General features: G+C 49.5%; 8 protein-coding genes across 8 annotated transcripts; 4 read left to right on the plus strand and 4 right to left on the minus strand.

Annotated features, from left to right (window-relative positions):
- Nucleotides 1-333: 333 nt before the first annotated feature.
- On the plus strand, nucleotides 334-2,872 carry M437DRAFT_79395 (UDP-Glycosyltransferase/glycogen phosphorylase; the record flags this gene model as incomplete). Its single annotated transcript, XM_041027167.1, has 4 exons — nucleotides 334-346; nucleotides 399-1,328; nucleotides 1,382-1,563; nucleotides 1,619-2,872. 4 exons carry the CDS (start codon nucleotides 334-336, stop codon nucleotides 2,870-2,872), a joined length of 2,379 nt encoding a protein of 792 aa, XP_040875001.1.
- Nucleotides 2,873-3,789: 917 nt separating this feature from the next.
- Nucleotides 3,790-9,970, minus strand: M437DRAFT_60473 (nonribosomal peptide synthase SidD; the record flags this gene model as incomplete). The annotated part of the gene is made up of 2 exons (XM_041023760.1): nucleotides 3,790-9,570; nucleotides 9,629-9,970. 2 exons carry the CDS (start codon nucleotides 9,968-9,970, stop codon nucleotides 3,790-3,792), a joined length of 6,123 nt encoding a protein of 2,040 aa, XP_040875002.1.
- Nucleotides 9,971-10,997: 1,027 nt separating this feature from the next.
- M437DRAFT_89031 (acetyltransferase SidF) lies at nucleotides 10,998-12,335 on the plus strand (the record flags this gene model as incomplete). Its single annotated transcript, XM_041028952.1, has 1 exon — nucleotides 10,998-12,335. One exon carries the CDS (start codon nucleotides 10,998-11,000, stop codon nucleotides 12,333-12,335), a length of 1,338 nt encoding a protein of 445 aa, XP_040875003.1.
- An 835-nt stretch (nucleotides 12,336-13,170) lies between these two features.
- Nucleotides 13,171-14,954, plus strand: M437DRAFT_60531 (long-chain fatty-acid-CoA ligase; the record flags this gene model as incomplete). The annotated part of the gene is made up of 2 exons (XM_041023769.1): nucleotides 13,171-13,558; nucleotides 13,612-14,954. The coding sequence occupies 2 exons, from the start codon at nucleotides 13,171-13,173 to the stop codon at nucleotides 14,952-14,954; spliced, it is 1,731 nt and encodes a 576-aa protein (XP_040875004.1).
- Nucleotides 14,955-15,273: 319 nt separating this feature from the next.
- On the minus strand, nucleotides 15,274-16,705 carry M437DRAFT_60503 (uncharacterized protein; the record flags this gene model as incomplete). Its single annotated transcript, XM_041023765.1, has 2 exons — nucleotides 15,274-15,871; nucleotides 15,927-16,705. 2 exons carry the CDS (start codon nucleotides 16,703-16,705, stop codon nucleotides 15,274-15,276), a joined length of 1,377 nt encoding a protein of 458 aa, XP_040875005.1.
- A 1,142-nt stretch (nucleotides 16,706-17,847) lies between these two features.
- M437DRAFT_79401 (DUF1749-domain-containing protein) lies at nucleotides 17,848-18,972 on the minus strand (the record flags this gene model as incomplete). The annotated part of the gene is made up of 2 exons (XM_041027168.1): nucleotides 17,848-18,855; nucleotides 18,910-18,972. 2 exons carry the CDS (start codon nucleotides 18,970-18,972, stop codon nucleotides 17,848-17,850), a joined length of 1,071 nt encoding a protein of 356 aa, XP_040875006.1.
- Nucleotides 18,973-19,805: 833 nt separating this feature from the next.
- M437DRAFT_60511 (putative MFS siderophore transporter MirB-like protein) lies at nucleotides 19,806-21,583 on the minus strand (the record flags this gene model as incomplete). Its single annotated transcript, XM_041023766.1, has 2 exons — nucleotides 19,806-21,348; nucleotides 21,402-21,583. 2 exons carry the CDS (start codon nucleotides 21,581-21,583, stop codon nucleotides 19,806-19,808), a joined length of 1,725 nt encoding a protein of 574 aa, XP_040875007.1.
- A 1,202-nt stretch (nucleotides 21,584-22,785) lies between these two features.
- On the plus strand, nucleotides 22,786-26,745 carry M437DRAFT_89036 (ABC multidrug transporter SitT; the record flags this gene model as incomplete). The annotated part of the gene is made up of 1 exon (XM_041028953.1): nucleotides 22,786-26,745. One exon carries the CDS (start codon nucleotides 22,786-22,788, stop codon nucleotides 26,743-26,745), a length of 3,960 nt encoding a protein of 1,319 aa, XP_040875008.1.
- Nucleotides 26,746-26,805: the final 60 nt, after the last annotated feature.

Consider the following 26,805-nt stretch of genomic DNA (forward strand, 5'->3'; position numbering starts at 1 on the left):
AGTACACACCGCTCAATCTCACAAGCACATCGATACATAGGGAGTCTTTTACAGACACAACTGGCACCAGCAATGTCGCATTGCTTTTCCGGATCGAGCAGGAAGTTCCAAAGGAACAACTCGAAAATCCAGGATGACGGCAGAGCGGACGTATCTTTCGACGAAAAACTCCAGGGGAAGCTCTTCCGCAAACTCAAGCATGATGACAAAAATGCAACAAAAAAGAGTCCCGATGAGTTAGACAGCAAGGAACCCAAACGTGCGATTGTCCATTTCCGCAGTCGAAAGGACGACTTCGTGCCAGATCTTCAAGGCTTTGAAGGCGTACCTCGCATGAACATTGCAGGTATCTTGATGTCCATATCCAAGCATCGTAACCATCAAGCTAACGCGCTCAGTTCTCATCACTGGTTCTCGTGGAGATGTCCAGCCGTTCGTCGCTTTGGGCCAAGTCTTGACAAAGCCGCCATACAACCACCGCGTCAGAATCTGCACCCACCCCAACTTCAAAGATTTCGTCGAAGAGAATGGACTCGAGTTCTTCTCCATTGGTGGAGATCCTGAAAAGCTCATGTCATACATGGTTCGCAACCCTGGTGTCTTGCCCAGTCTCGAGTCTATGAAAGCTGGAGATGTCGGCGACCGCCGTAAAGAGATGGCAGAGATGTTGGAGGGCTGCTGGAGAGCTTGTACACAAGGTGGAAACGGAATGGATCCCATCAGACTTCCGGAGACGAGCAAGATCAGCACGGAGACCCTCATGAAATTGCCGGATCCTTTTGTCGCAGACGCCATCATCAGCAATCCTCCTGCTTATGCCAACATTCACATTGCTGAGAAGCTGGCAGTACCTCTACACATGATGTTCACCATGCCTTGGAGTCCGACGACCGCGTTTGCCCATCCCCTGGCCAATCTGGACAGCGACAAAGGAGATAGAAAACTTGCAAACTACCTTTCATACTACAGCATGGAGTTGCTTACATCAGAGGGGTTGATCGATCTGATCAACGACTTCAGAGAAAACACATTGGCATTGGATCCTCTGCATGCTGCTTGGGCACATCAATTGCTGCCTCAGTTGAAGGTGCCATTCACATACTGCTGGTCGCCTGCCTTGATTCCGAAACCAGAAGATTGGGGCTCACACATCACCATCAGTGGCTTCTTCTTCATGGACCCCAAGAAGGACTTTGAGTTTGAACCTGATTTGAAGAAATTCTTGGATGCTGGTGATCCACCAATTTATATTGGGTTTGGTTCGATCGTTGTAGACGATCCAGAAGCGATGACAAAAATGATTCTGGATGCTGTTAAGCAGCTTGGAAGTGAGTTGTAATGTTTCTTTCGATGGCGAGATTTGGTCTAACAGCTTCTACAGTCAGAGCTCTGGTATCCAAGGGATGGGGAAAGATTGGAGGTGAAGATGTTCCTGACAACGTCTTCCTACTTGGCAATGTGCCCCACGATCAGCTCTTCCCGCATTGTGCAGCAGTTGTACACCATGGTGGTGCTGGCACAAATGCTATCGGTATATCTCTTGGCTGTCCAACAGTCGTGGTGGTAAGTGTTGATCCTTCAACATTGCGAGACACAAGCTAATTTCTTGGTATTATAGCCATTCTTTGGTGACCAACCTTGGTGGGGAGATATGATTCACAAGGCTGGAGCTGGCCCGGCACCTATACCCTACAAGGATCTTGATGCCGACAAGCTTGCCAACCAAATCAGAGAAGCCCTCAAACCCGAGACAAAGGAACGTGCAAGAGAACTTGCAGCTAAGATCAAGGAAGAAACGGGTACTAAGACTGCTGCAAAGTTCTTCCATGAGACCAAACAGATGCAAGATGCTTACTGCTTCTTGTGCCCCGAGAAAGTTGCAGTGTACCGCCTGAGAAGAACGAACATCAGGCTCAGCGCTCTTGGTGCAGCTATTCTTGTCGACAAGGGCAAGATTCAACCCCAACATTTGAAGCTCATCAGACAGAAGCGATGGTATGTCGAGAAGGGTGCCCAAGAGCCCATCATCGGCATTGTTGGTGCGATTTCAACGACAGGAGTCGGCTACAAGAACTGCTTTAGCCGCTTGTCCAGAGATCTCCATGCAAATAAGAGACCCGATGCAGGTCGCAGCAAGATCTTTGTCGGCGACTCGGAAGCCGCCGAACAGGTTCCCGGTGCTCTCAAAGCTGTTGGCAAATTCGGCGGATCCCTGGGCATGAACACGCTCAGACTCCCTGTGGATCTCTTATACAACCTCGCCAATGGGTTCCACAATATGCCTTACCATTTCTTCAACGATGACACTGTTCGCGTCCGTGGCGAGATCAACGGTATCATGTCTGGCACAAAGGTTGGAGTTCAGGAACTGACATTCGGCTTCTACGATGCATTCACCGGTGTCGTGACACAACCCGTCCGCGGCTACAAAAAACACAGCAGTGAAGGCGTTGGACAAGCAACATGGGGCGCAACCAAAGGAGTTGGCAAGGGCCTCGTAGGCCTAGTCAGCAAATCCTCTGCCGCAGCCCTCGGAGTCCCAGGCTACGGCTTCAAAGGCCTCGAAAAATCTATCCGCACAGGCTGGAAAACACGCGACATGCCTAATCAAAACAGCTTAGCCCTGCTCCACGCCCTCCAAGGCCGAGCATCCGACGAAGAAAAGATGAGTGATGCCGTTTTGGCCATCGTCTCACAAGCCCAAGGCAACGGTGTGCGTCACCAAATCCGTGGCAGAAGAGGTTGGCAGTGTTTCCTCGAGCTTCAAAATCTTCGTCAAAATCCTGACAAGGCTGCTGCCAAGGAAGAAGCGGTCTTGCAGGCTTGGGAGAATCTTAAGGTCCCTAAGGAGTTTACGCGTGTTGAGCAGTGATTTTCATGATCGATAACTAATTTGTACGAGTTTGATGACAAGTCTTTTAATATTACCTAGATAGTTAATGAGTAATGGAATATGCACTTAAGAATTCTTTTCATTCTAGTTCTTCAATTGTTTTCCACGGAGTGAAGCGTAGTGCAGTGACTGCTTTGACTGTCATGGTGATGATCTTGAGAATCTAAGCTCTTTGTAAATCGTAACCACTGCAAAAGCTCTTGACCCGAACGTGGACAACCATCAGATCCTTTTTCAACAACGCCAGAGATCGTCTAGAAACTATCTTACGAACATTACAGGTGGCTTATCGTCTTGAAGCAGCACAGAAAAGAAGACACTAAAGATTGAGCCAGGGTCATCCAAGCAACGAGCTTCGGCATACATCCAAACAAGCCGGCTGCGTTAACAATGATTCATCTACGAACACGACACAATCATATCACATCTTCGATCCACTCAGGAGATATGAGAATGTCCTGGTGATTTAAATTCATATCTGTAACTTCATCTGAATCAGAGTGTAAGCATTGCATGTCCATGATCCATCTGTACCGGCGACTTCTGTAACAAGCCGGGGTCCGGTATACGTGTTGGCCAACTTGCATATTGAGAATGTTGGCTTTTGTTCAAAAGCCATGACTGAGATTTCGTCATTGCTTCTTGAGTGCTGAGGGATCTACAACGTGATCAAGATTCGAAAGGAGAAGGTATGAATCCTGGTTGAACTCGAATTGGAAGTGTTCTTGACCATCGTGCTTGCCATTTTGATAACAGGTTGCCATTGAAAGCAGAAAGAACAGAAAATTCATAGAACAGATTCACAAGAGAAACCACGAATGAGTGCATCCGTCTACTTGATACTATCTTCCCTACATCTCATCTTTCTGGCTTTTCTGACACCATCATTCTCCACTTCATATCGCTAGCTGACCACCTCTAACCACCTCCCCGACAGCATCCACCAACTCCCACAAAACCTCTTCAACAAAAGCAACCTCCCCCTCGGCACCAACCACACCCACATAAGTCTCTCCACTCTTAACAAAACTCACAACCTTAAACGGTTTTGGACTATCACCATGCGGCTTCACCAAAGCAACAGCACAGATACCACCCGCAAATGGCAAAGTGTCCACATCATCTTCATCATCTTGATGATGAACTAGACTGTCAAATCCAGAGGTGGTATCCCAACCAACTGCAGCGGCGATACGTGAGTAGCCTAAAAAGTCGTGGGCGCTGGATGCAGCCACTTGGGCAGCGATATTGCGGAGAAGTATGGAAGTGTCTTGGGAAGAAGAGAGGCTAATGCGGATGGGAGTGAATTGGTAGCAGGGACCATTGATGCTGTCTGCATTTGCTAGACTGGATATGTTGCGGCCGGAGGTTACGGCGCCAAAGACGACGTCGTGAGTTTGGAGGCGGCGAGCTAGGACGAGAGACCATGCTGCTGTGAGAATGTTGGCGGTCGTTACGTCTGAAGGCTTGTTTGTCATGTCTACTGAGGCAGACTTGAATATGCCCTTGTCGTTCTCTTCAGTGGAAGTGCCCAGGGATGACAGCGAAGAGCCAGAGAGCAAGTCCTTCCAGTATGTCAGAGCTTTCTCCTGCATAGATGGATCTAATGTAGCCGACATGTGTGTAGCGAATGGCTCGCTCGAGATCTTGCCACCAGTGTACAACGTCTCGAGATCGGCGAGCAGTGCTGGCAATGATACACCGTCATACTGAGCATGCGAAAGGCGGAGAACAAGACCTTCTTGCCCATCGCTGCTCTTGACATGCAATATTTTTGTAAGAGCATTGCCCAGCGCAAACTCTTCTTCAATATCTGCAGTGCAGATATCCGTGATCTGTTGTTTCAGATCGCCCTCAACTTGCTTGGTGACAACCACATCATCCAAATTTTCCAGGATGACTTGATAGAAAGTCGCATCGTGCTCAATGAAGACCATACGAAGGATATCATGCGTCTTGACGAGCTGCCTGCAAGCATCAAGCAACTTCCCACTATCAATATCCTTCTCAAAAATCATGGTGGTATATTGAATGGACGTTCGTGGTGGCGAAACAGTTTGCTTGATATCGAGTGCTTGTGTATCAGTCACAGGAAGCACATCGCGTAAAACCCAGTCTTGGTTCGCAAGCTTAGGTCTGACAATCTCAGACAAAAAGCTCTCAACGTTCGATATACCCAGCGTAGAGAAAGATTTGTACGACTTCATCTGGTCCCTAGCTCTCGATATGGCATCCAACTTCATCACATTAGCGGCATCACCAAGACGCATGTGCTGAAAAATATCAGCCACAGACAGAGCATGTCCTTGAGCACGAAGATTGGACACTAGTTTCATTGCCAGTACGGAGTCACCTCCGAGACGGAAGAAGTTGTCGTCAACGTCAATCTTGTCTGCGCTGATGCGGAGGATCTTGGCCCAAGCTGTTCTCAGGATATTCTCTGATAGTGTCAGCTTGGTATGAGCTACACTTGTCGACCAAGCTTGTTTGAGTCCTTCGCGGAGTTGATCGAGAACATCAGAGGCAATGCTCGAAGCCAGGCTGTTCAGTGCATCGCGATCGATCTGACCTGCATTGTTGGTAGGCAAGTTGTCTACCACGATGTATGCAGATGGTGCGACGTAAGAAGGCAATGAGTCATGGATATACTTGTCAAGCTTCTTCAATGCAGTGGCAAGCTCGATAGGGATCCTGGCACGGATTGTTGCTTCCGAGCCATAAATCTTGTGATCTTCAGACAGGACATTGACACTGTCTTCGAGAGATGGTCGTTGATCGACAAAGACCACAATCTCTTGGCTATCTTCCAATGTCGATTGTAAGACTGTGGCAGCACCACGGGTAGCAGGCGGCAAGTATCTAGCAACATGCGCTTCGAGATCGGCAAAATCGACTGTGTGGCCTTGAATAGGCAAGAAGTTGTCCTTGCGGGCAGCGAAGACCAAGCTACCGCCAGCACGCAGCTCAACCAAATCACCTGTGGCTTGCACTTTGCCAGTGCGGCCAGGATAGGAAGAGCTTCCAGCCAGGAGCCAAGTTGGCGACTCAAGTGTCTCACCAGGGAGAAAATTGCCTTCAAGCCAGAGCTCACCCACGGACCCAATGGGCACCAACATGGACGAATTACGAGGATCGCATACCCAAGCCACGGTTGCAGAAGGATAAACAGAGCCTTGCTTCGTATCTACGTTCGCGCCCAGACGTTTTGTTGCATCGTCATAAGACAAGGGCGCATTTTGGTTCCATTGCCAAATCTGGTCTAACTCTGTCTCCGGTAGGCAGCTGACCTCACTCACAGGTCTCGAAAGCTCTTTAGTCAATTGTCTACAAGCGACTTCAAGCTGTGCAAGAATACGCTCCATCTGAGAGACTTCGATTAGACTGCTGTCGAAATTGGCACAGACTCTGAAGCCACCCTTTCGGATACCACATCCAACCATGAGAGGATAGGGGTTGAAATGGAGTGCTTCGCGAACTACATCTCCAAGCTGGAAACCAAGGTCATTGCCCACGTACTCAGGCTCGGGCTGGATGACGAGACCAGTTGGTGCCTCTGACGCATGCTGAGCGTCATGGCTGACCTTCCTGATGTTCTGCCATCCCATGTGTTGATAGGGTGTTCTAGCCAGGATGCTTTGTTGGACGGATTGCAAGAAGGATTCAAGAGTGCTGTTTCTGTTGACTCGAATACGAATAGGTACTGTAGCAATCAGTGGGCCAACAATACTTTCGACTCCATTAAGTGCAACATCACGACCAGTCAGTGTTTCCCCGAACAAGACATCATCACTGCCAGAGTACTGCGAAGCCACGAGTGCCCACGCACCGCGGATGAGTGTTGCCAGTGTGAATGGGAAGCCAGCGCCGGTTTCGAGTGGTATCATACGCTCAACCATAGCATCAGGAGTGGGCACAAAGTCCCTAGATGGCATGCGGGGAAATTGGGGCCCCACAGCGCCCTTCAACTCCTGTCTCCAAAACTCTTGCATGGCATTTTCATCCGTCTCGCGAACATACTCGACGAAGTCTCTCATGCGAGCTGGGATCTCGATCGGCTTGTTTTGGAGAGTATCGCTGACTTGCTTGAGGATGAGAGGCTCTGACCATCCATCATACAGCAGATGATGGATACTCCAAACCATATAGCGTTTGCCATTTTCTGCTGCATCAACGATGGCATAACGGGCTAAGCTTTGGCCAAGGTCCATTCTCTCGTTTTTATCGTTCTCGAGGTATTGGTTCAAGTCATTGGCATATCTCCAGGATATATTCTCGTTCAGCACAATTTGCTGAAGTCCAGGTTCTTCGAGCTGTGCAGCACGAGTACGAAGGATTGGATTGGAAGCGACGACTTTCTCCCAAGCCCTCTTCAAAGCGTCGACACTCATATCTTGAGGTATAGATGCCACTCTTTGAGCGAGATATAGTTCTTTCGACTTGAGTGAGAACGTGAAAAGTGACTCCTGTGTTGGGGTACAGGGATAGATGTCCTCAATCTGTGAAGCGTCAGCTCCACAAGCTTGTGCTGCTTCTAGACGAGCATCATCGACCGAGCGCGCGATGGTGGAGAACGGCAAGATCTCCCTGTGGGTATGAACATCACCGGTCTTGATGACACTGGCCATCGCAGATAGATTTGGGTTGCTAAATGTGTCAATGACAGACAAGATAAGTCCTTGCGATCTGCAGGTCGATACAAGTCTCATCGCTGCCAAAGAGTCGCCGCCAAGGGCAAAGAAATTATCTTTGAGACTAATGCCCGCAGCCTCTACATTCAGTACCTGACTCCAGGCCTGCTGTAGGCGTTCTTCCAGGTCGTTGAGCTCACGGCAAGCCTCAGTCGAGTCCTGACTGAGATCTTTCAATTCTACCGTAGCGCCGAAAGCTTTCAGTTGTTTGCGATCAGTCTTCCCAGATATCAGGACTGGGACATGATTGACAGGAATATATGAAGTGGGTACCATATAGCGAGGCAGAACTTCCTTCACCTCTGCATCAGCCTTCGAGAGTGCTTCACGTAGCTCATCCGAAAGCTTGATCGAGCTAATCTCTGTTTGGCCGTGCCCCTTCGAGGCGATAGGTGCGACAAAGGCGACCAACGTAGCTTGACCTCCCGTGCCTTGTGGTACAATGACCTCAGAAATCACTGTAGTGCCAGATGGCAGTCTAGCCACGAGCTGGCTTTCAATCTCGCCCAACTCGACACGTTGGCCACGAAGCTTGACCTGAGTATCTTTTCGTCCAGCAAAAATGATACCACCAGAACCGTCAGGATCATGCTTTCCGAGGTCTCCAGTCTTATACAGTTTACCGCGGCGACCAGCATACTTGCCGTGACCTTTGACAAGCCAGGAAGGGGAATTAATGAACACATTTGCCGTCTTCTCAGGATCGTTCAGGTAACCTTGTCCAACGATGGGGCCTTCGACAAGCAATTCGCCAACGGCACCGGCAGGCATAAGTTGCTCATGGTCATCAGGGTTCACAATCCACATGCAAGCTCCGTTGCCAGTGCCGATAGATATGTAATCTCTGCCTGTTGCAGTGTCGCTGTTGATCGTGCATCCAATGGTACACTCGCAAGGTCCATAGCCAATAACAATCCTGGTGTCTTGACCCCAAAAGTTGACATCTCTGGCAGAAGCTGCTTCTCCTCCAAGACCCAAAACATCGAGTGATTTGATGACATCTGGATCCAAGATTCGAGCCATAGATGGCGTGATGCCTGCGTAGTTGATCTTCATATTCCGAATCACGCCATTAATATCGTTCAAGCGATCTTCGTCTGAAGGAATGCAAAGACAGCCGCCGTTGCTCACCGTCAGAAACATACTGTCAATACTGACATCGAAAGCATATGACGCGAAGTCGAGGACTCTAGAAGTCTCGGTGTAGCCAACTGCTATCGCTCGAGGAATGGCGCTGCTGGTGTATGTCTTGTGAGAGATTGTGACACCCTTTGGCGTACCAGTGCTTCCAGATGTGAAGATGATATACATAAGAGTGTCAGGGTCAACTGGCGGTAGAGTCTTCAAGCTTCCAGGAACTGCTCGTTTGCAAGTATCTTCTTCGACGATAAGATGTGGTGCGCTCGGCAAGATAGATTTGGCAAAATCATGTTGTGTACGTGAAGAAACAATGATTTTCGCACCAATCTGCACAGCCATGTTTTGGAGTCGAGCAAGCGGAAGTGACGGATCCATCATTGCAAAGGTCGCTCCTGCTTTCATGGTTGCTAGTACAGCAACAATCGCCCATCGTGACTTTTCAAAGCACAACGGTACGATGTCATGTGGTTGCACACCCTCGGCGACCAGAGAATGTGCCATAGAGGTCGAATATTGGTCGATCTGTCCAAATGTCAAAGTGCCATCCCAGGAGTCAACTGCGACCTTTTCGGGGAACTGCTGAGCTCGCTCTGACACCATTTCGTGCATGCAGAAATCGTAAGTTGGTGGCAATACATTATTGTATCGCCAGATCTCGTCCAGATCGCTCGATGTTGGTCGTATCGAGTCTTCGATTGTAATTCCAGGTTTCGAGATGCAAAGTTGTAGGGTGTCTTGCAGTGATCTGATGTATCTGGTCACCTCGTTATCCAACATGTCCTTGCTGCGGAATGCTGGCTGGATGTCAATGTTGCCATCGAGCAAGCGTACGCTAAGATGGAGAGTTCCCTTTGCCCATCATGTCAGCTGATAAGAATGTGTGTAATCCCAGATATCATGAACACACCATTGGTTGGTCCTTAGGCTGCTGTTGCTGCTGTAGTCGACCAGTACTCAGGAGCAGCGAGGCAGGCTCCGTACTCTTCTCATGCAGATTTGCTGCGGAGATCTGGCTCGCAATAGTTCTGATAACACTGTCGACCGAGTCTTGCAATCCTTTCATGATCTCCTCCATTGAGATATGCCTGCATGGTTTCTCCGATGCATCTGAGAAGCTTTGATATGTCCAACCAAAAGTTACACGTTCGCCTTCGCGAGTCCTCAGGAGCACAATCAACCATGATGCTAGCAAGATGTCCTCCCTCATGCCACTTGGAGTAGTGCTTGATTGGAAAGCAAGTCTGTCCATATTGTAAGGAAATACACAGGCCCCAGATGTACTGTTCAGGGCTTCATCACTTGTAGAACTCCATTCAGTGATATGTTTGTAGCCCATCTCTACGGTTCATTGGGCTTGAAGACCTGGGTGGGTATTGGTGGACGTGTTGACTATCGGCAGACACCAGACTCAAGCATACAACCGAGCAACCACAAGGCGTCCTCATACGAGCCATGCTCGCCCAGAGGATTCATTATGGAAGTTACCGCTCTGAACTTTGGGTCGTGATGGCCTAAAGCGACATCGGCTGCTCAGGTACGCGTGCGGTAGATCCGCTACGATGGCACGACATCTGATAAGATGAAGAGTTTTCATGGCGCACGTTCGTGGATCCAACACGAACAACGGTGAGGGCTACGTGAGACGCTAGAGAAACTTGATGCATCTGATTAGATAATTTGTGTACACCGATGTCGTTGATATCCACTTGGTTGTCAAAACCCTGAAGGAGGAGGTTGGTGGAGGTGAAGTGGGGTTGCAGCACAGACGGCAGTTGCATCTGATTAGATTTTAGCGAGCTCAAAAGCTTGGACCAGCAGCGAAATCGATCCTCCTGTGCTTGGCTGCAGTATTGCTCGGATCTGATTACATTGCATGTGTCAGACCACGACTAGCACTTGGTCTATGCCTCCAGTTTTTTGATAGTAGGGATGGCCGTATTGCAAGGGTCTTCAACAGGACGAAGATCTGCAGGGCGCCCCACCGCACGTCCTGTTCTGCACGAGCGAGAAGTGGCTTGATGCATCACACTGCCATTCTTCTTCAAACGACTTTACGCCACCGGCGCTGCGCTACAATTTCGTATCGTCTCGCAGATTGTAGTATGGCCAAACAACACTCTTCACTGACTGGCCAGCATGGCGTTTCCGTCGGCTAGTCCAAGCTTCCTGTGCCGAGGGAGGCCATCAGGGTGCCCGAAATATACTTGATGCTCAAGGTAGGCCTTGACTTACTACTGTCAACAGATCAACATCGCTTTGCAGGGATACATATCACAATGGCTCAAGGATCTGCATCACCACACCACTACCCTCTGGTCAAGCTGCCTCATCCGTTCCTCACCTCATACCGAGTCGATGTTGTCTCGTCCAATTTTCCTGCCAGACGAGTATTGCACCTAGAGGAGCAGCCTCTCAAGGGAAAGGCGCCAGCTGAAGTATTGCATTCAGACTCATTGACATGGCTGGATCTGCACACGACAGCCAAAGAGTCACATCCTCCACTCAACGATAACAGTGATTGGGCTCGTGCTGTTCGCGGTCCGCAAACCACCTTCAAATGGTCTGACAGTACTGTTCCTTCCCTTGGCCAGGTGTGGAGCGTTGTCCATGCGATCTACCTCGCCTATCCCAACAGTGAGCACTTCCGTTTGACACTGCAAGGTGCAGGCAAACAAACCCTACGCGACGAGCTGCTGGCCACTGGTCTTGCAATTGAACATCCCAGAGCATGGCATCTGCCAATTGAGTCCATCCCTCGCAGTGATGAGCTCCTCATTCTACGTAGCTCTTTCTGGCAAGGTGCTGCATCGCCCGCTGGTCCTCGCCCTATCTGGATCCTAGGTGATGGCATCGACTCACACCTTCGCACATCTCTCTCGAATTACCCCTTGATGCCGGAAAACCACCACTTTACTATGAAATTTCCTAACGAGCGCATCTACGCCCGGCACCCCGTGCGTCGTCCTAAACCCGCACCTCAAAGCATCTGCTACTCACGCTACATCCCCGAAGTCGATCAACACTTCTCTCTCGAAGTTGTCGACTGGACAAACGCCGAACACCTCAATCTCTTCCACACGTGGCAGAATGACCCTCGTGTTGCAAAAGGATGGAATGAAACGGGAGACCTCGAGCATCATCGCAACTACCTCAGAAACCTGCACTATGACCCTCATGTCTTGTGCTTGTTTGGTCGCTTCGACGATACAAGATTCAGCTACTATGAGTTGTATTGGGCAAAGGAAGATCACTACGGCGCCCACTTTGATGCTGGGAACTACGACCGTGGCCGCCATTCCCTCGTCGGCGACTCATCTTTCCGCGGTGCCAAGCGAGTAAATGCTTGGTACAGCAGTTGCATCCACTATTGTTTTCTGGATGATCCTCGCACTGCCAATGTGGTTGGCGAGCCCAAAGCTTCGGGAAGCATCATCCTGAGCTATGAGCAGAGTCAAGGTCTAGCTATTGGCAAGTTCGTGGATCTGGGACATAAGAGGAGTGTGCATAGTATTGCGAGCAGGGAGAAGTGGTTCCAACTGTGTCCAGTGTTTTGGGACGGGAGGGAGAGACCTTTGGAGAGTGCTGATCGGGCTGCTTGGGCTGCCAAGTTGTAAATTTGGGGAGGAGTGTCAAAAGTGTTTAGTCTATGACTGAATGTATGGAATTGCGACCCTGTCCCTCTTTGACTCGTCACACTGAACAGCATCCGGAAGTCCCGGCCATGGCAGCTCTGTAAGATAGCTGGTGGTCGCAATGCGAGACGCATGCCCTAGGTCACCAGTGTATATGGCCAAGAGTTTCTGCAAGGCCATGCCAGATTCGAACTTATTTCGCGAGGTATGATCGTAGTGACTGACACGATTTTCTGACAAAGTTGAACGAGGTGCAGCCAGGTGCATAGACGGTGCATTTAGGGTTATCAATCTGATAATCGACCCGCCCTCACACAGCAAGCACGGCCCATGCTTGGCGAGAATGCCCTTGTCCGAGCTCTCGCTCCTTCCTTCCACTTGCCAAGCTCCCTTCACGGACTTGTCTCGCCTTCCACAAGCTTCCCATGGCTTGTCGTACGACCTTGGTTGTTCCTACCTTGCTGTTCGGCAGATCAAGCGTCTGTGTCCCTGCCGCTGATCGATTCTGTTGGATCAACCATGCGATGATCATCCGCTACGCCCGAACTACATTCTCGTTGCGAGCATGCCGAGGCAGAACAGCGATGTTCGTTCGTGTCGGACGCGAGCACTTGCTCATACGAGAAGACGCCGTTGCTTTAGCTTTTTCAATTCATCAATTTGTAAGACGTTAGGCTGTAGCTTGCGAACTTGCCAGAATTTTAGCCGGTGTCGGGATGGTGCCTCAGTGATGGAAACATGGCGGGAGGTGCATTGGCACATCTTTTATCAGATCCTCTCTGAGTGATGAAGATATTGGTGTAAGACAACAATCACAATGCAAACGATCAACAGCATCTACGAGGTGAACACACCCAAGATCCAACCATCGCTATTCCACGGACCTGCAGATCCTCCATTGGTGACAGTCACATTGGGAGAGTTTCTCGATATTCAATGCGAACGATATGGAGAGCGTGAAGCACTTGTGTTTCCCTGGACCGGAACACGATGGACATATAACGACTTGAAAGAAGAGAGTTCAAAGCTCGCCAGATATCTCTACTCAAGAGGCATTCGTCCAGGAGATAGGATAGCCATTCTTGCTGGCAACAGAGTTGAATATGCTTCGGTCTTCTTCGCGTGTATGCGTATTGGCGCTGTGCTGGTCATCTTGAACAATACATACACAACACCTGAGGCAGAGTATGCTCTTAAATATACAGGTGAGTAGTAGTCATCTGCCATAATCAAGATCATCTCACTAACAAAACGATAGACTGCAAGATCCTCTTCGCGACACCGACCATTGGCAAACACATTGACAATGCGGCCATGCTTAGGCAGTTCTCGAATAGCTCAGAAAAGTTGCCAGCACTGCAGCAGATTATCATTCTGGCAGACAAGCTCGACAATTTACTGAACTATCAAAACGCCATCAAGATCGGATCACGACTGCCCAATGAACCAGTCAAGCAAATACAAGATAGTCTCTCACCCTATGAGACTTGCAACCTTCAATTCACAAGTGGCTCGACTGGTCATCCCAAAGCAGCCATGCTTACACACCATGGTCTGCTCAACAACTCCCGCTTCATCGGTGATCGTATGAGTTTGACAGAAGAGGATGTACTATGTTGTCCACCGCCCATGTTCCACTGCTTCGGTCTGGTACTAGGCATGTTGGCTTGCTTGACACATGGTGCAAAGATTATTTACCCCTCGGAGATCTTTGATGGACCGGCTGTATTGCAGGCTGTCACTGAGGAGAAATGTACCGCCATCCACGGGGTGCCAGCCATGTTTGACACGTTGTTCAGTCTACCACGACCCGCTGGTTTCAACTGCGATAGACTCAGAACAGGAATCATTGCAGGTGCTCCCGTACCACGTCACTTGATGGAACTGCTAGTCAACGAGTTCGGTATGACAGAGTTCACAAGCAGCTATGGTCTCACCGAGGCTTCGCCGACTTGTTTCAATGCCTTTGTCGATGACTCTATTGATCGTCGTCTCACCACAGTTGGCACCCTCATGCCACACGCCCACGCCAAAATCGTCGACAAGAACAATAGAATCGTCCCCGTCGGCACACGCGGCGAACTCTGCATCGCGGGCTACCAACTCCAACAAGGCTACTTCCGCAATCCTGCCAAGACGGCCGAGGCCATGGAACGCGATGCCGATGGCGTGCTGTGGCTACACACAGGCGATGAAGCAGTCTTTGACCGCCATGGCTATTGCTCCATCACCGGCCGCTTCAAGGACATCATCATCCGCGGCGGCGAAAACATCTACCCGCTCGAGATCGAAGAACGTCTGATCAAACATGAGGCAGTCGAGCGTGCCATTGTCGTCGGCTTACCACATTCTAAGTACGGCGAAGTGGTTGCTGCATTCTTGCAGCGTGTTGCTGGCACGACCAAGCCCAGCGATGAAGATGTGCGTGAGTGGACTAGACAGACTCTGGGTAGACATAAAGCTCCTGCTCATGTCTTCTGGCTTGGTGAAAATGGTGTCACGGATCAGATTCCTATCACTGGCAGTGGCAAGATCAAGAAGTTTGAGATGCGGAAGATTGGAGAGGAGCTGTTAGCTTCAATGCCTAAAGCCAAGCTTTGAGCGTGGGAAGTAGGTCGTGTGTGTTTTGTTATAATCAGATGTTGATAGTTGTGGTCGTGAATCAAAAGTACTTATAATGGCTTTCTTCTGACTAGACCTGTGCTACTGATTCCGATTGTGGTCTTTATCAATGCACAAGTCTTGCTCATATCATAGAAGCATCAAAGATTCAAGAGGCATGTAACAAAAAGGTGTTCACATTGCTCATGGAAACAGAAGAAGTAACGCTATGAACGCATACAGCAAGACAAACAACTTTTTCTTTACTTTCCCTAGACGCTCCAAAATTGCAAAAACACCTCAGTCGTCCATCTATCTTCTACAACATGGCGACCTCCGCTCTATCCTCTACAGTGCTCGTCACGCTATCAAGTACGGATTTCAACAACCTCGCTCCTCTCTCAACCGCATATCCCATCCCTTCATCTCTACTCCCCTGCTCCAAACTACCAACCACCCAAACACCTGTATCTTTCGCTACCGCATTTCTGCGGAAGCAGACTCTATACTCTGCATCCACAGTCGGCTTCTTGTTTTGCAAAACACCCGCAGCTTCAATGTCTTGCAGCAGAGATGTCGAGTGGACGTATCCTCCTGCAGAGATAATAACGTCAAAAGCACCGACACTGGTGCTAGAGGCGTTTGTACGTGTGTTTCTGAGGCCGAGGCGGAGTTTGTTGTTGTAAGGGATGAGGGAAGTTACTTCTGTCAAGGGGACGATGTTGAAGCGCCAGTCGCTAGGGTTGGGAGTCAGGACGCGTTGGGCGTACATATTTTCGTAGATCGTTTCGATGGTTTGGATGGAGATTCTTGGGTGGTTGGGGATGGTAGAGGCAGAGATTAGGCGAGGACGCAATTCGGGTGGGTAGTGGCTTGTTGTTGCGCCAGGAAGGCAGTTATCGATAATATCTTGTGTGCTGGGACTCTGTTAGAGACGGCCTGGTAGGCAGAGGAGATATAGGACCAGCTTACAAGGAAGTGTTGTCCTCTGGTCGCAATGCAGAGTCTGAGATAAACATAGTTGCCCTCACACGATGCAAAGCTCCTGCACTCTGCAAATGCTCGAGAAGTTCAGCTGCTTCTTGGTCTTCTCCCACAATGGCTATGTCCTGATCTTTGAGATTGTGCAACAAAGGTGCAACTTCAGAAGTATGCAACACTTTATCCTTAGCACCCAACAATGCATCAGGGATACTCGGTTGCGACCCAGTAGCCAGAACAACACGCTTGGAAGAAACAACGCTGGTGTTTTCTTGAGCATCACAAACATGGATTTTCCAACCATTGATCAGAGTTGAGCCATTCTTGACAGGAACAACTCTAGTAACAGTACTCGAGTATCTTACCCAGCCCCTCTCCAACATTCTTTCCGCAACCCAAGATAGATAGTTTCCCATAACCAATCTCGACGGCGCAATATGCGAAGAATTGACAAACTGCACCAACTGCTTGCTCTCAAACAGATAATTCACAAATGTGAATTCGCTGCGAGGGTTGTGTGTGGTGATCAAGTCTCGCAAGAAGGATGTGCGTGTTGTGTTTTCTGGCAGTACTGATGCTGGTGTCCAGGAGAAATTGGCTTTGGCCTCGAGAAATAGGACTTTGAGGCCTGTTTCTGAGTCTGCGAGGGCGGTTGCGAGGGAAAGTGCACTGGTGCCGAAACCTACGACGACGAGGTCGTAGGTCTGAGTAGATGCGGATGCATTGATAGGTGCAGCTTGAGGCGTGGTTTCTTGGACTTGTAAAGACATGGTTGCGATTGATGTACGCCCTTGCAAACACCTTGATAGAGATAAACAGAAGATCGATAAGATAAAGTAAAGAACGTATGCAAGGAAAAGCACGCAAGGTGAAGATCAGAGATGATCCGAAAGATTGATACAAAGATGAAAGATTGTTCTACCTACAGTCAGACTTGCTACTCGGTAGATCATGCAAATCGTACGGCTTTGCCCTTCCTTGCACGACGCACATCTCTCTACCTCCGTTCATCGGCCACACCAGGAAAATGGCACGATTGACACTGCACAGAAACAAGATGTTGAGCAATGCTCGTGCAGAGCAGCCCTGGTACCATCCACGTTACATCTGATAAGAAAAAAATCTGATTAGCCTTTGACACCAGAGGCCGACCCACCAGTACCGGTGCCATGCAGGGTTCATCTCGAGCCAAGACGCCCAGGACTTGTGACGGCAGTCTCGAGTAAAGCCACGTTTTCGTGTCACATGAGGGAAGGAACAAGGCGTCCAAGCGAGAGCAACGACATCGGGAAGGTGTGAACAAGTTGCAGGAAGTTGGGAGGCTGGGCAGCGGTGAGAACAGCCTCGAGGTCAAAGCTCGCGGCAGGTGCCCCACATAGATGATTGATTATCGGTACTCCATCTGATTAGATTTTCTGTGCCAAGTAACCGATAGTCGTGTGATACTTTTACACTCGTACCCGCTTGCCCTATATCCTCCATGACAAAGTGGAGAAAATTTGCGAGGACAGGATTTCCGAGTGTGTCCGAGGTTGGAAAGTTTGATCTGATTAGATTGATCTGAAAAGTTGGAAGACAGAGTCAGGACAGAACCGTGCCATGTGTCAATGATCTGCATTCTAGTCTCATCGCACCGTCTCGCACTGAGAAGAGGGTATCCTTTGTTCAGTGTTGAGATTGATTTGAGCGCGGATTGACGAAACTTCGGTGCGAGGCGTCTTGTCGAGATTGTGGTGATTGATTAGATAATGGGAGGCATCGAATCGCCGCAGAGATGTAGAGCACTGTGATGGTAGCTGCAGATCTCAGAAGACTGGTTGACATGTCAAGAAGATGTACGGAACACTTTATAAAGGCTAGCTAGTAAGATATGAACGTTCGTTGTTAGACTCTTGTTAATCCGTCATCCCATCTATGCACCTGTGTACTTATTCAGATACCCCAACACCTTCTCGACCAAAAACTTCCTTGCCGGGCCTTGATCATCATTACTCAAAGCATGCGATGCATTAGGCACAACAGCACTGTGTTCAGCATCCCAGATCTCCTTGCCACCACCAGCATTAGCTGCCTTGGCCCATCTCTTCATCAGACCTGCTTTGTCCACCCACTCGGGCACAGCTTGATCGGCGCCAGAGTAGAAAGCAGCCATCTTGTTCTTCAACAATCCTCGCTTTTGGATCATACCGAATGACTTTGCCAATTGCTCGTCGCTGAGGTCTGAACTGAAGACGTCGTCCTCGGAGGGATTGTGCGGGCTTTCTGGGCTCACGAGACTCAGGAAGCGGCGTGCGGAGAGTGGTGTGTTGGCAGGATAGCCGATCTGGTATGTCAAGTGGATTGGCAGCAGTGCGTCGAAAGTTTGGTCTTCTTTGCTGGCGGACTCTTGTGCCATCTTCACTAGTTGCTCATAGTATGCCTGACATTGATCCGGAGTATTGCCACGGAAGCCATGTTGACAGACCAGCTTGATGCATTCTCTGTCACTGATAGGTGCTTGCATGATGGCACCATCAAGTGCCAGTCGTTGGAGATGCTTGAGATCTGAATCGAAAGGAGGATTTGTGGTATGAGGGTTGGATCTTGACAGGTAGTGTAGTACCATCTGACTGCCAGTCGAGTGTCCCATCAACACAATTTTGCCATTGTCGCCGAACTTGGATGTCTTGTAGTCTTTGATGTATCGTATCGCTTGCGCCAGCTCGTCCGTGTCTCTATCGAGGTGTCCGAGTCCCCATGATTGATATGAAGATGTGAGGGTGAGGGAAAAGAGCGACCACTCTGTTTGCGATAATGCATGCACCAGGTCGGCCGTATATGATGTTGTTCCTAGACCATCACCGAGACCTCCGACGAAAAGAATGCTGTCAGGCTTGCGGGCTGCATTGGCTGTGTATTCGAATGCAGTCAGAGTTTCTGTCTACAGCTCATACATCAGTTGCTGCCATCGAAGCATGAAGTCTCGAAGACGTACAAAGTGGTGTAGAATACCCTGCATACCACCCTTGGGCCAGAATTGAGAGTACTTGCTCATCATAGTGTATCGTGGGGAACAGAATTGGTACTCTCAAAGATCACGATATTCAGATCTCGTGCTGCTGAAATCAATAGTATGAATGCGTGCAATGGATACAGTGAACGAGACAGAGTCAAGACACGAGCCAAGCACGACTCCTCGTGTCAAACACGACTTACGGCAAAACACTCATCACATTGTCCGACTACAGAATACCCGACGATATCGGGCTCTAGCTCGACGCTCTGCAACATAGCGGCAATAGGAGTTGCTGTCACGAACACAAAGCAGTTTGGCCGGGACCCACAAGCGGCGGGTCTGATAACCCTTGACCGCTAGCCAACAGAAAATCTGATAAAACCGATCAGGGCTGGCTCGCGACGCTTGGCAGGGCGCGTCGGATCAGATAGCTCCTTAGCGCGATCCTTCAAAGCTTCGTGGCGTCCCGCCTTCGCTAACACTCGGATCAGATAATTTTGTTTTTACTGACCCATGCACCTTGCTGCGAGGTGTCTGCAGCCGATGAAATGTCCACTAGCAACGCCACGTATCTGTGACGCTTTGCTGTGTCTGTTCAGTGCCGGTCGTCCGATCCCTAATCGCTTTCGAGGAGGCAAGCAAGTTGCTGTAAGGACCACCCTCGACACAATATATATAGTACTTGATAATATTGTTATGCACTTTTATGTTTAGTGGAAGATGTGGCAGAAACCGGCAGGCTGTAAATCGCAATACTTTAAATGCTAGAGATAACTTTTGCGTGGTAGTTAACAACAAGATATAATCGTACAGAATCGTTCGTCCTCTTCGTGATATGTGACAACTTTAGATGACTGCAGTGAGCAGCAAGACTTCTAGAACAACACCCCTTTAGTCTGAGTCTTTGTGAGCTTGACGTCCTTGATGATGAACATCCAAACAAGAGAGGTTGCCATGATGCAAGTACCAGCAATCAACATTCTGCTCTGAGCGACTGCGTAAGCCTTGATGATGGCATCACGAACTGGATCACCCATGGCGTAGCTGAGCTGGGTGTCAAGATCCTCGTAAATGGTTTCCCAATCAGCCAGTGCATCAGCAGGCAGATACTTCTGCAATGCACTAGGCAAAGTGTGTTGCCAAACGGCACCAGAGATACTACCGCCAATACCACCACCAATGTTACCAAAGACGTTGAGGAAAGCAAGAGCTGCAGCAGCATTGTTGTGGTCAGATGCCGAGAGAACGGCGACTTGTTGGCAGATAATCATGGTACCACCAGCAAAAGCGATGAAGATCTGGCACATGATCGTGTAACCGACAGAGAAATCAGGCTTGCGGAAATAGATCATCAATCCAATACCGAGGATGTAAAGAGGTACAGCAATCCAGAGCAGCCAACGGAAGCGACGAGTGCCCTTGATGGCGAAGCCAACGCAGAAGAGCCATACACCTGATACAACGTCGAAAATACTGCCAATGTAACCAGCGGTAGAAATACTAGTTCCGAACACGACCTGAAGGTAGGAAGTGAAATAGTCGTTCCAACAGTAGTAGGAGATCTGATAAGTGGCATCAATCAAACAAGCCCCTATGACAGTTCTGTTGGTGAGAAGTTCCCAGGGCAGGAAAGGCACGGGAGCTAGGAAGCGCTCTGCCAGAGCAAAAGCAATTAGACAGCAGAAACCGATGACAAGCATGACAATGATGTGGGGAGTTTTCCAATCATCTTCCGCCGAGCCTGCGATGGTGAACGGAAGCAGAAAGAGGGCGAGACCAGCAGTCAAAAGGAAGACACCGAGCACATCAAATTCGATGATGTAGTACCAAACACTTTGCTTGAAGGTTCTGCCACTTGCGGCCTTCGGCTTGAGCAGACCATTCTTCTTAGCCTTGGAGCGGAAGTAGCGTAGTAGGCCGAAGAATGGAAGGACAACGCAGGGAAGAACGATACAGAAAGTTCCGTATCCCCAGCGCCAGTTGGTTGCGTAAAACTGCTCTGCGGCAGCAGGTCCAGCATACGCAGTGATAATGAACGGAGACGAAGTGAGAGCATAAGCCAGACCTCTGCTGCGCAGTGTCGAAGTATCAATGGTAACGACGTCAACGCAGAAGATGAGACCAGCAGATCCAATAGCATAGAAGACCTGAGCCGCACAGTAGGTTCCAATGCCGTTGCAAGTTGCCGACAAAATCAATCCAAGAAGGAAGAACACAAGCATAAGCAGAAGACCGACGGTACGATCCCACAGGTTGAGCACTTTGGCAAGAGGCATGTAGGTCGCGGCTCCCATGATGGAGGAGATGATGGAGATAACGGGCAGCAACGAGTGCGCTTCGAATCCGGAGGTGATATATGGCGAGAGGTTGGAAGTGATGTTTGACTGGAAAGCGTTGACGCAGTAGATAGACCACATCCTGAGCGTCGTGTCAATTCGGGATCATAGTAATCTCGTGCCTCGAGTGCTTACAGTGCATAAGTTGCGATCATGGAGCTCTTCGTCCACGATAGTGTAATGGCCTCGGCCTGTGTGACACCAGCTTGTGCATCCTCGTTGGGAACTTCTTCGCTGATCTGGTCGGCTGTCACCTCATTCTGTGCATGCTTGGATTCTCCACGAGGAGCATATCTTTCTGGATCCTGAAGATGCATCTCTGCAGCGCCGAGTTCTGAAGTAGAAGCAGAGCTAGAGCTGCCCTCTTGAGGGTCGACGGTAGACGCGAAGAACTTTCTCCTCAATGCTGAAGGCATCTTGGTGTTCTCTGAATGGAAGACAAAGTATGAATCTGGATCACTGCTTCGGAAAACAGGGCTCTTGTAATAACGACAAAGCACTTTTCTTTTTATCTGGAAGGAATCCAGCTACAAAGAAAAAATGGCACCATATGGCAGGCTCGGGGTCTTGTTGAGGTTTAACGGTACTGATGTTCCTAGCGCGGCAGGCCAAGGATCAGGGCGGATCAGATTAGTATGGATCGATTCTGCCGGGCGCTGCAAAAGCGCAACCAGTGCCGCAGACCAGTCATACGATTTTGATAGATTTGGGTGCGCTCGTAAGAAGCTGAATCAGAGCCCTAAGCTTCACCTTCCATCGCGCCTGCAAGAGCACACCCGATCCGCTACGAGACACCTCCGGCACATCTTTTGATCTGATAAGATTCGACCAAGGATCAATAGCTAGGGCTCGTACCCGCCAGAGATGGTTGGCACTGATCCTTTCAACGTAATATCGCCGTGTCTGGAAGATTGGGCGAGAATGAGACGAGGCTTTTTTAGGCGTTGCGTTGGCATTTGATGCAGTCGCTCCGGCGTCGGGCCCCACGCGCGAGCGCCGATGGTCCAAGCGCCCGCCGCACCACCTTGACTTCATCAAAAGATCATCAAGATTATCTTATCTAGCGCCTTAGCAATGCGCGAACGATGTCGCATGAGCCCGTCAACCTCCGATGTTCGTCCCTGTGATTGGAAACGAGCGCTTTCGTAATAGCTTGCTGCGTCTGTCCAGCCATTGCCATCGGCTAACTTGTATGATTTTATGACTGTGGGCGGGCTCAGTCAAGGGCTTCAAGGTGCAAAATGGACTCAGACCCACCGGCCTTTTGGCGGTGGCCACAATTCACCCTTTGGCATGTGCATCCCTCGTTTTCTGCTAGCATCTTTTTATCAGATCAATCATTCTGAGGTCCAGGCAAACTTGTTTGCTATTGACGGACCCCGCGGACCAAGCCCCATCTCGAGTACTCTATTACGACGGCATCGAGTTGTCCCTCGTGGATATAATTGATGGTCGAGATTGTTTATTGGTCACAGGACATAACGATATCTGCCATATCTGAGCAGCTAGTGGGTTCAAGATGGCAGGCTTCATTCAAAAGATCGGAGGCTATCCTCGTCTCCTGCTTGCAGGCGATCCAACACCCCGAGACATAGGCACGCTGTTACTCGGTATCGTCAGTTCGATAGCAGCCGGAGTACCATTTCCCATTATTGGTATCCTATTTGGTCAACTTCTGGATGACTTCAATGCAGCCACTTGCGACCAAGCTACAGATTCTGGAGATGGCGACCAAGGAAGCATCAACAACACTATCTTGATCATCTTCTACCTTGCCATTGCTCAATTTGTCTGCATTTATGTCCACTTAACTTGCTGGACTCTGAATGGTGCTCGTTTGGCACAAAGGCTGCGCGAGAGTTATCTTCAAAATTTGCTTAGGCAGGAACCTTCGTTCTTCGACAACCTTCCACCAGGAGAAGTCGCATCAAGACTTCATGGAGACATTCAGACGATCCGCTCAGGTACTGCGGAGAAGGTTGGAATTTGTCTTTCGAGTTTGTCCTTCTTCGTCACAGCATATATTGTCGCTTTCATCAAAGATTGGAGACTGGCCGCTGAATTGCTCTCTCTGATTCCAGCTTACTTCATCATGTCCATTGTTGGAAGCCATTATATCGAGAAGTACTCCGGTATGGTTTCCGAGTATGCTGCATCTGCTGCATCGATAGCTTCTGAAGCACTGAACAACATTATGGTGGTTCAAGCTTTCGGTGCCAACGCTCGTTTGGAGAAGAAGTTTTCGGACGCCCTCAGAGCTTCTGAACATGAGGGTATCAAGAAAGCTACTGCTGTTGGCATTCAGAGTGGTGTTCTTTATTTTGTCGCCTACTCTGCCAATGGTCTGGCCTTCTGGCAAGGAAGCAAGCGCATTGCAGATTCGGTAGAAGGGAAGTCTGGAGGTACCACTGTTGGTGCCACATTCACTGTCATCTTCATCTTGATTGAAGCTACACTGCTTCTCAGTCAAGTGGCTCCCTTCGTTCATCTGTTCTCAGCAGCTGTTGGATCATTCAACAAGCTTCGCGAAGATATTGATCGCGCGCCATTGATCGACGGACACACCAGATCTGGCCTTGCACTCCCGCAAACAGGAGCTGGATTTGAGTTCACGGACGTGTCATTCACATACCCATCAAGACCTGAGATCACTGTTCTTGACAAGATCAGCCTCTCCATTCCTGCTAACAAGCACACCGCACTTGTTGGTCTCTCTGGCAGTGGCAAGTCTACCATCGCGGGTCTGGTCAGCAGACTCTATGATCCAACTGACGGTCGAATCACATTCAACGGGCAAGATGTTCGCACGCTCAATGCTCGAGACTTGAGAAGCTTCATGAGCTTGGTCCAGCAAGAGCCTTCGCTTCTTGATCGTTCGCTGTTGGAGAACATTGCACACGGTCTGATCAACTCTAGCGACCCTGAACATGCCCGGTTCAGAGGCATCCTCCTTGGCTCTGATCTTGCAGAGGTCGCTACTGATGTTCGAGATGGTACCGATCTCATGGTTGCTGCAGAGAAACGTGGTCCTGTTGTTGTCGAGATCGCTACCTTGGTCAAGAGTGCCGCAACACTCGCAGATGCAGATCAGTTCATCGTTGCGCTTCAGCAAGGATATGGCACAGTTGTTGGCTCAAGCGGACGCCTTATCAGTGGTGGCCAGAAGCAGCGTGTCGCTCTTGCCAGAGCACTTGTGAAGAATCCCGCTGTTCTCATTCTTGATGAGGCAACTGCTTCTCTCGACTCGAGAAGTGAGCAGCGCATCCAACGTGCCATCAACAGTATTACCAGTGGAAGAACTGTCATTACCATTGCCCATCGTTTGGCCACTATCACTGCCGCAGACAACATTGTTTGCATGCACAAGGGACACATCCTCGAACAAGGCACACACTCAGAGTTGATGGCGAATAGTGGAACTTATGCCGATATGGTTAAGATGCAGACTCTTAGAAACACGTCCGAAGCCAAAAATGCGAGTGCTGATAACATCAGTCTGTCAGACCGTACCTCGACTGGTGATATCGAGAAGAAGAGCTTGTACGACGACACAGTCGAAGCTGAGAAAGCAGAACTCTCGGCGACAGAGACACCTGTCAGAGATTCTACAGAAGTGGAAGAGCCCGAAGAGCTTCCAGCGCCTCCAAAATCTCTCTGGGATCTGGCCAAGGGATATGGACCGGCATTGCGGCCACACATCCTCTATATCTTTGTGGCCTTCATCGGCTCTGTCTGTGTTGGTGGTGCTTTCTCTGGTGAAGCCGTCATCTTTGGCAACACAGTTGGTAGTCTCAACCCTTGTCACAGTGCTAGCAGAATCCGCAACCGCGGTGACTTCTTTGGTCTTATGTTTTTTATCCTCGCCATCATCGAGTTCTTTGCCAATCTTGTCAGTTGGTGTGGGTTTGGCTGGGTGTCAGAGAAGGTCGTGTATACTGTTAGAGTATTGTCGTTCAGATCGTTATTTGAGCAAGATCTCCAATGGCACCAGTCTGAGAGTCGTACGCCGGCTTTGCTTCTCTCATACATCACTAGAGACGGAAATGCTCTGGCTGGCTTCAGTGGCTCGGTCGTCGGAACGCTATTCTCCATCACTGTCAACCTGATTGCCGCCATCATTTTGACTCACATCATTGCTTGGAGGATTGCTTTAGTCTGCTTGGCTCTTGTGCCGCTTCTTCTTGGAGCTGGTCTCATGGAGCTTCACATCCTCGGCAAATTCGAAGAGAAGCATGAGACTGCATACACCAAGTCTGTGGACATTGGTGTCGAAGCTATTACTTCAATCAAGACTATTGCTTCTTTCTCACTCGAAGAAGAGATTCTGCGAACATACAGACGCTCTCTCAAGGGGCCGCGCAAGGATACTCTCAGAGTGACCCTACAGGCCAGTCTTTGTCAAGCCTTGACATATTTCTTAGGCAACTGCGTCAATGCTCTTGCCTACTGGTGGGGCTCAAAGCAAATCCTCAACGGCAACTACACGCAGACACAATTCTTGATTGTCGTCTTCTCTCTCCTCGTTGGTGCATTGTTGTGGTCGCAGATGTTCGCATTGGCTCCAGAAATATCCGCTGCTCGCAACGCCATGGCAAGAATTTTGAGCTTGATTCAGATCGGCAAGGATAAAATGGCAGTTCATGTACGTCCTCTTGACATATCACTGGAAGAGAACAATATTGAAGCCTTGGCTGAGACAAAGACTTCGCACGTGTCGAACAACAAGGCATCCAGTGTTCAGATGAAAGATGTTCACTTCTCATACCCAGCACGTCCTGATGTCAAAGTGATGAACGGCTTGAACATCGACATCAAGCCTGGACAATTCGCAGCACTTGTCGGTCCTAGCGGTGCTGGAAAGTCAACGGTCATTTCTCTGGTTGAGCGTCTCTACGTTCCCCAATCTGGTTCAGTGCTCATTGACGGTCTTGATGTGACTAAGACTCGCGACACATCGTTCCGTGATAGCATCGCTCTGGTGCCCCAAGAAAGTGTGCTGTTTGAGGGAAGTGTCGAGTTCAATATCGGCCTTGGTGCTCGTCCTGGCCATACTGTCAGTAAAGAAGAGATCATCGAAGCGTGCAAGTTGGCAAATATACACGATGTCATTGCTGCTTTGCCAGATGGTTATGATACTCTTTGCGGGCCCAACGGCAGCCAGTTCTCAGGTGGCCAGAAGCAACGCTTGTCCATCGCTCGTGCTTTGGTCAGAAATCCAAAGTTGTTGATTCTGGATGAGAGCACTAGTGCCCTTGATGCTGAAAGTGAGAGATTATTGCAAGAAGGCTTGGACAAGACAAAGGCAAAGGGCATCACAGTGATTGCCATTGCTCATCGCCTTCACACTATCAAGAAGGCTAATGTCATTTTCTTGATTGAGGCTGGAAGGTGTGTTGATAGTGGTACGCACGAACAGTTGTTGGAGAGAAGTTTGGATTATCGCGAGTCGGTGATGCACCAGACGGTTGCTACAGATTGAGTAGACTTAGGTCGGGAAAAAAATGTGTGAAGCAAAAAATCGGTATGACATTCATTGCCT

This window comes from Aureobasidium melanogenum, assembly GCF_000721775.1.
Source record: "Aureobasidium melanogenum CBS 110374 unplaced genomic scaffold scaffold_40, whole genome shotgun sequence".
NCBI lineage: Eukaryota > Fungi > Ascomycota > Dothideomycetes > Dothideales > Saccotheciaceae > Aureobasidium > Aureobasidium melanogenum.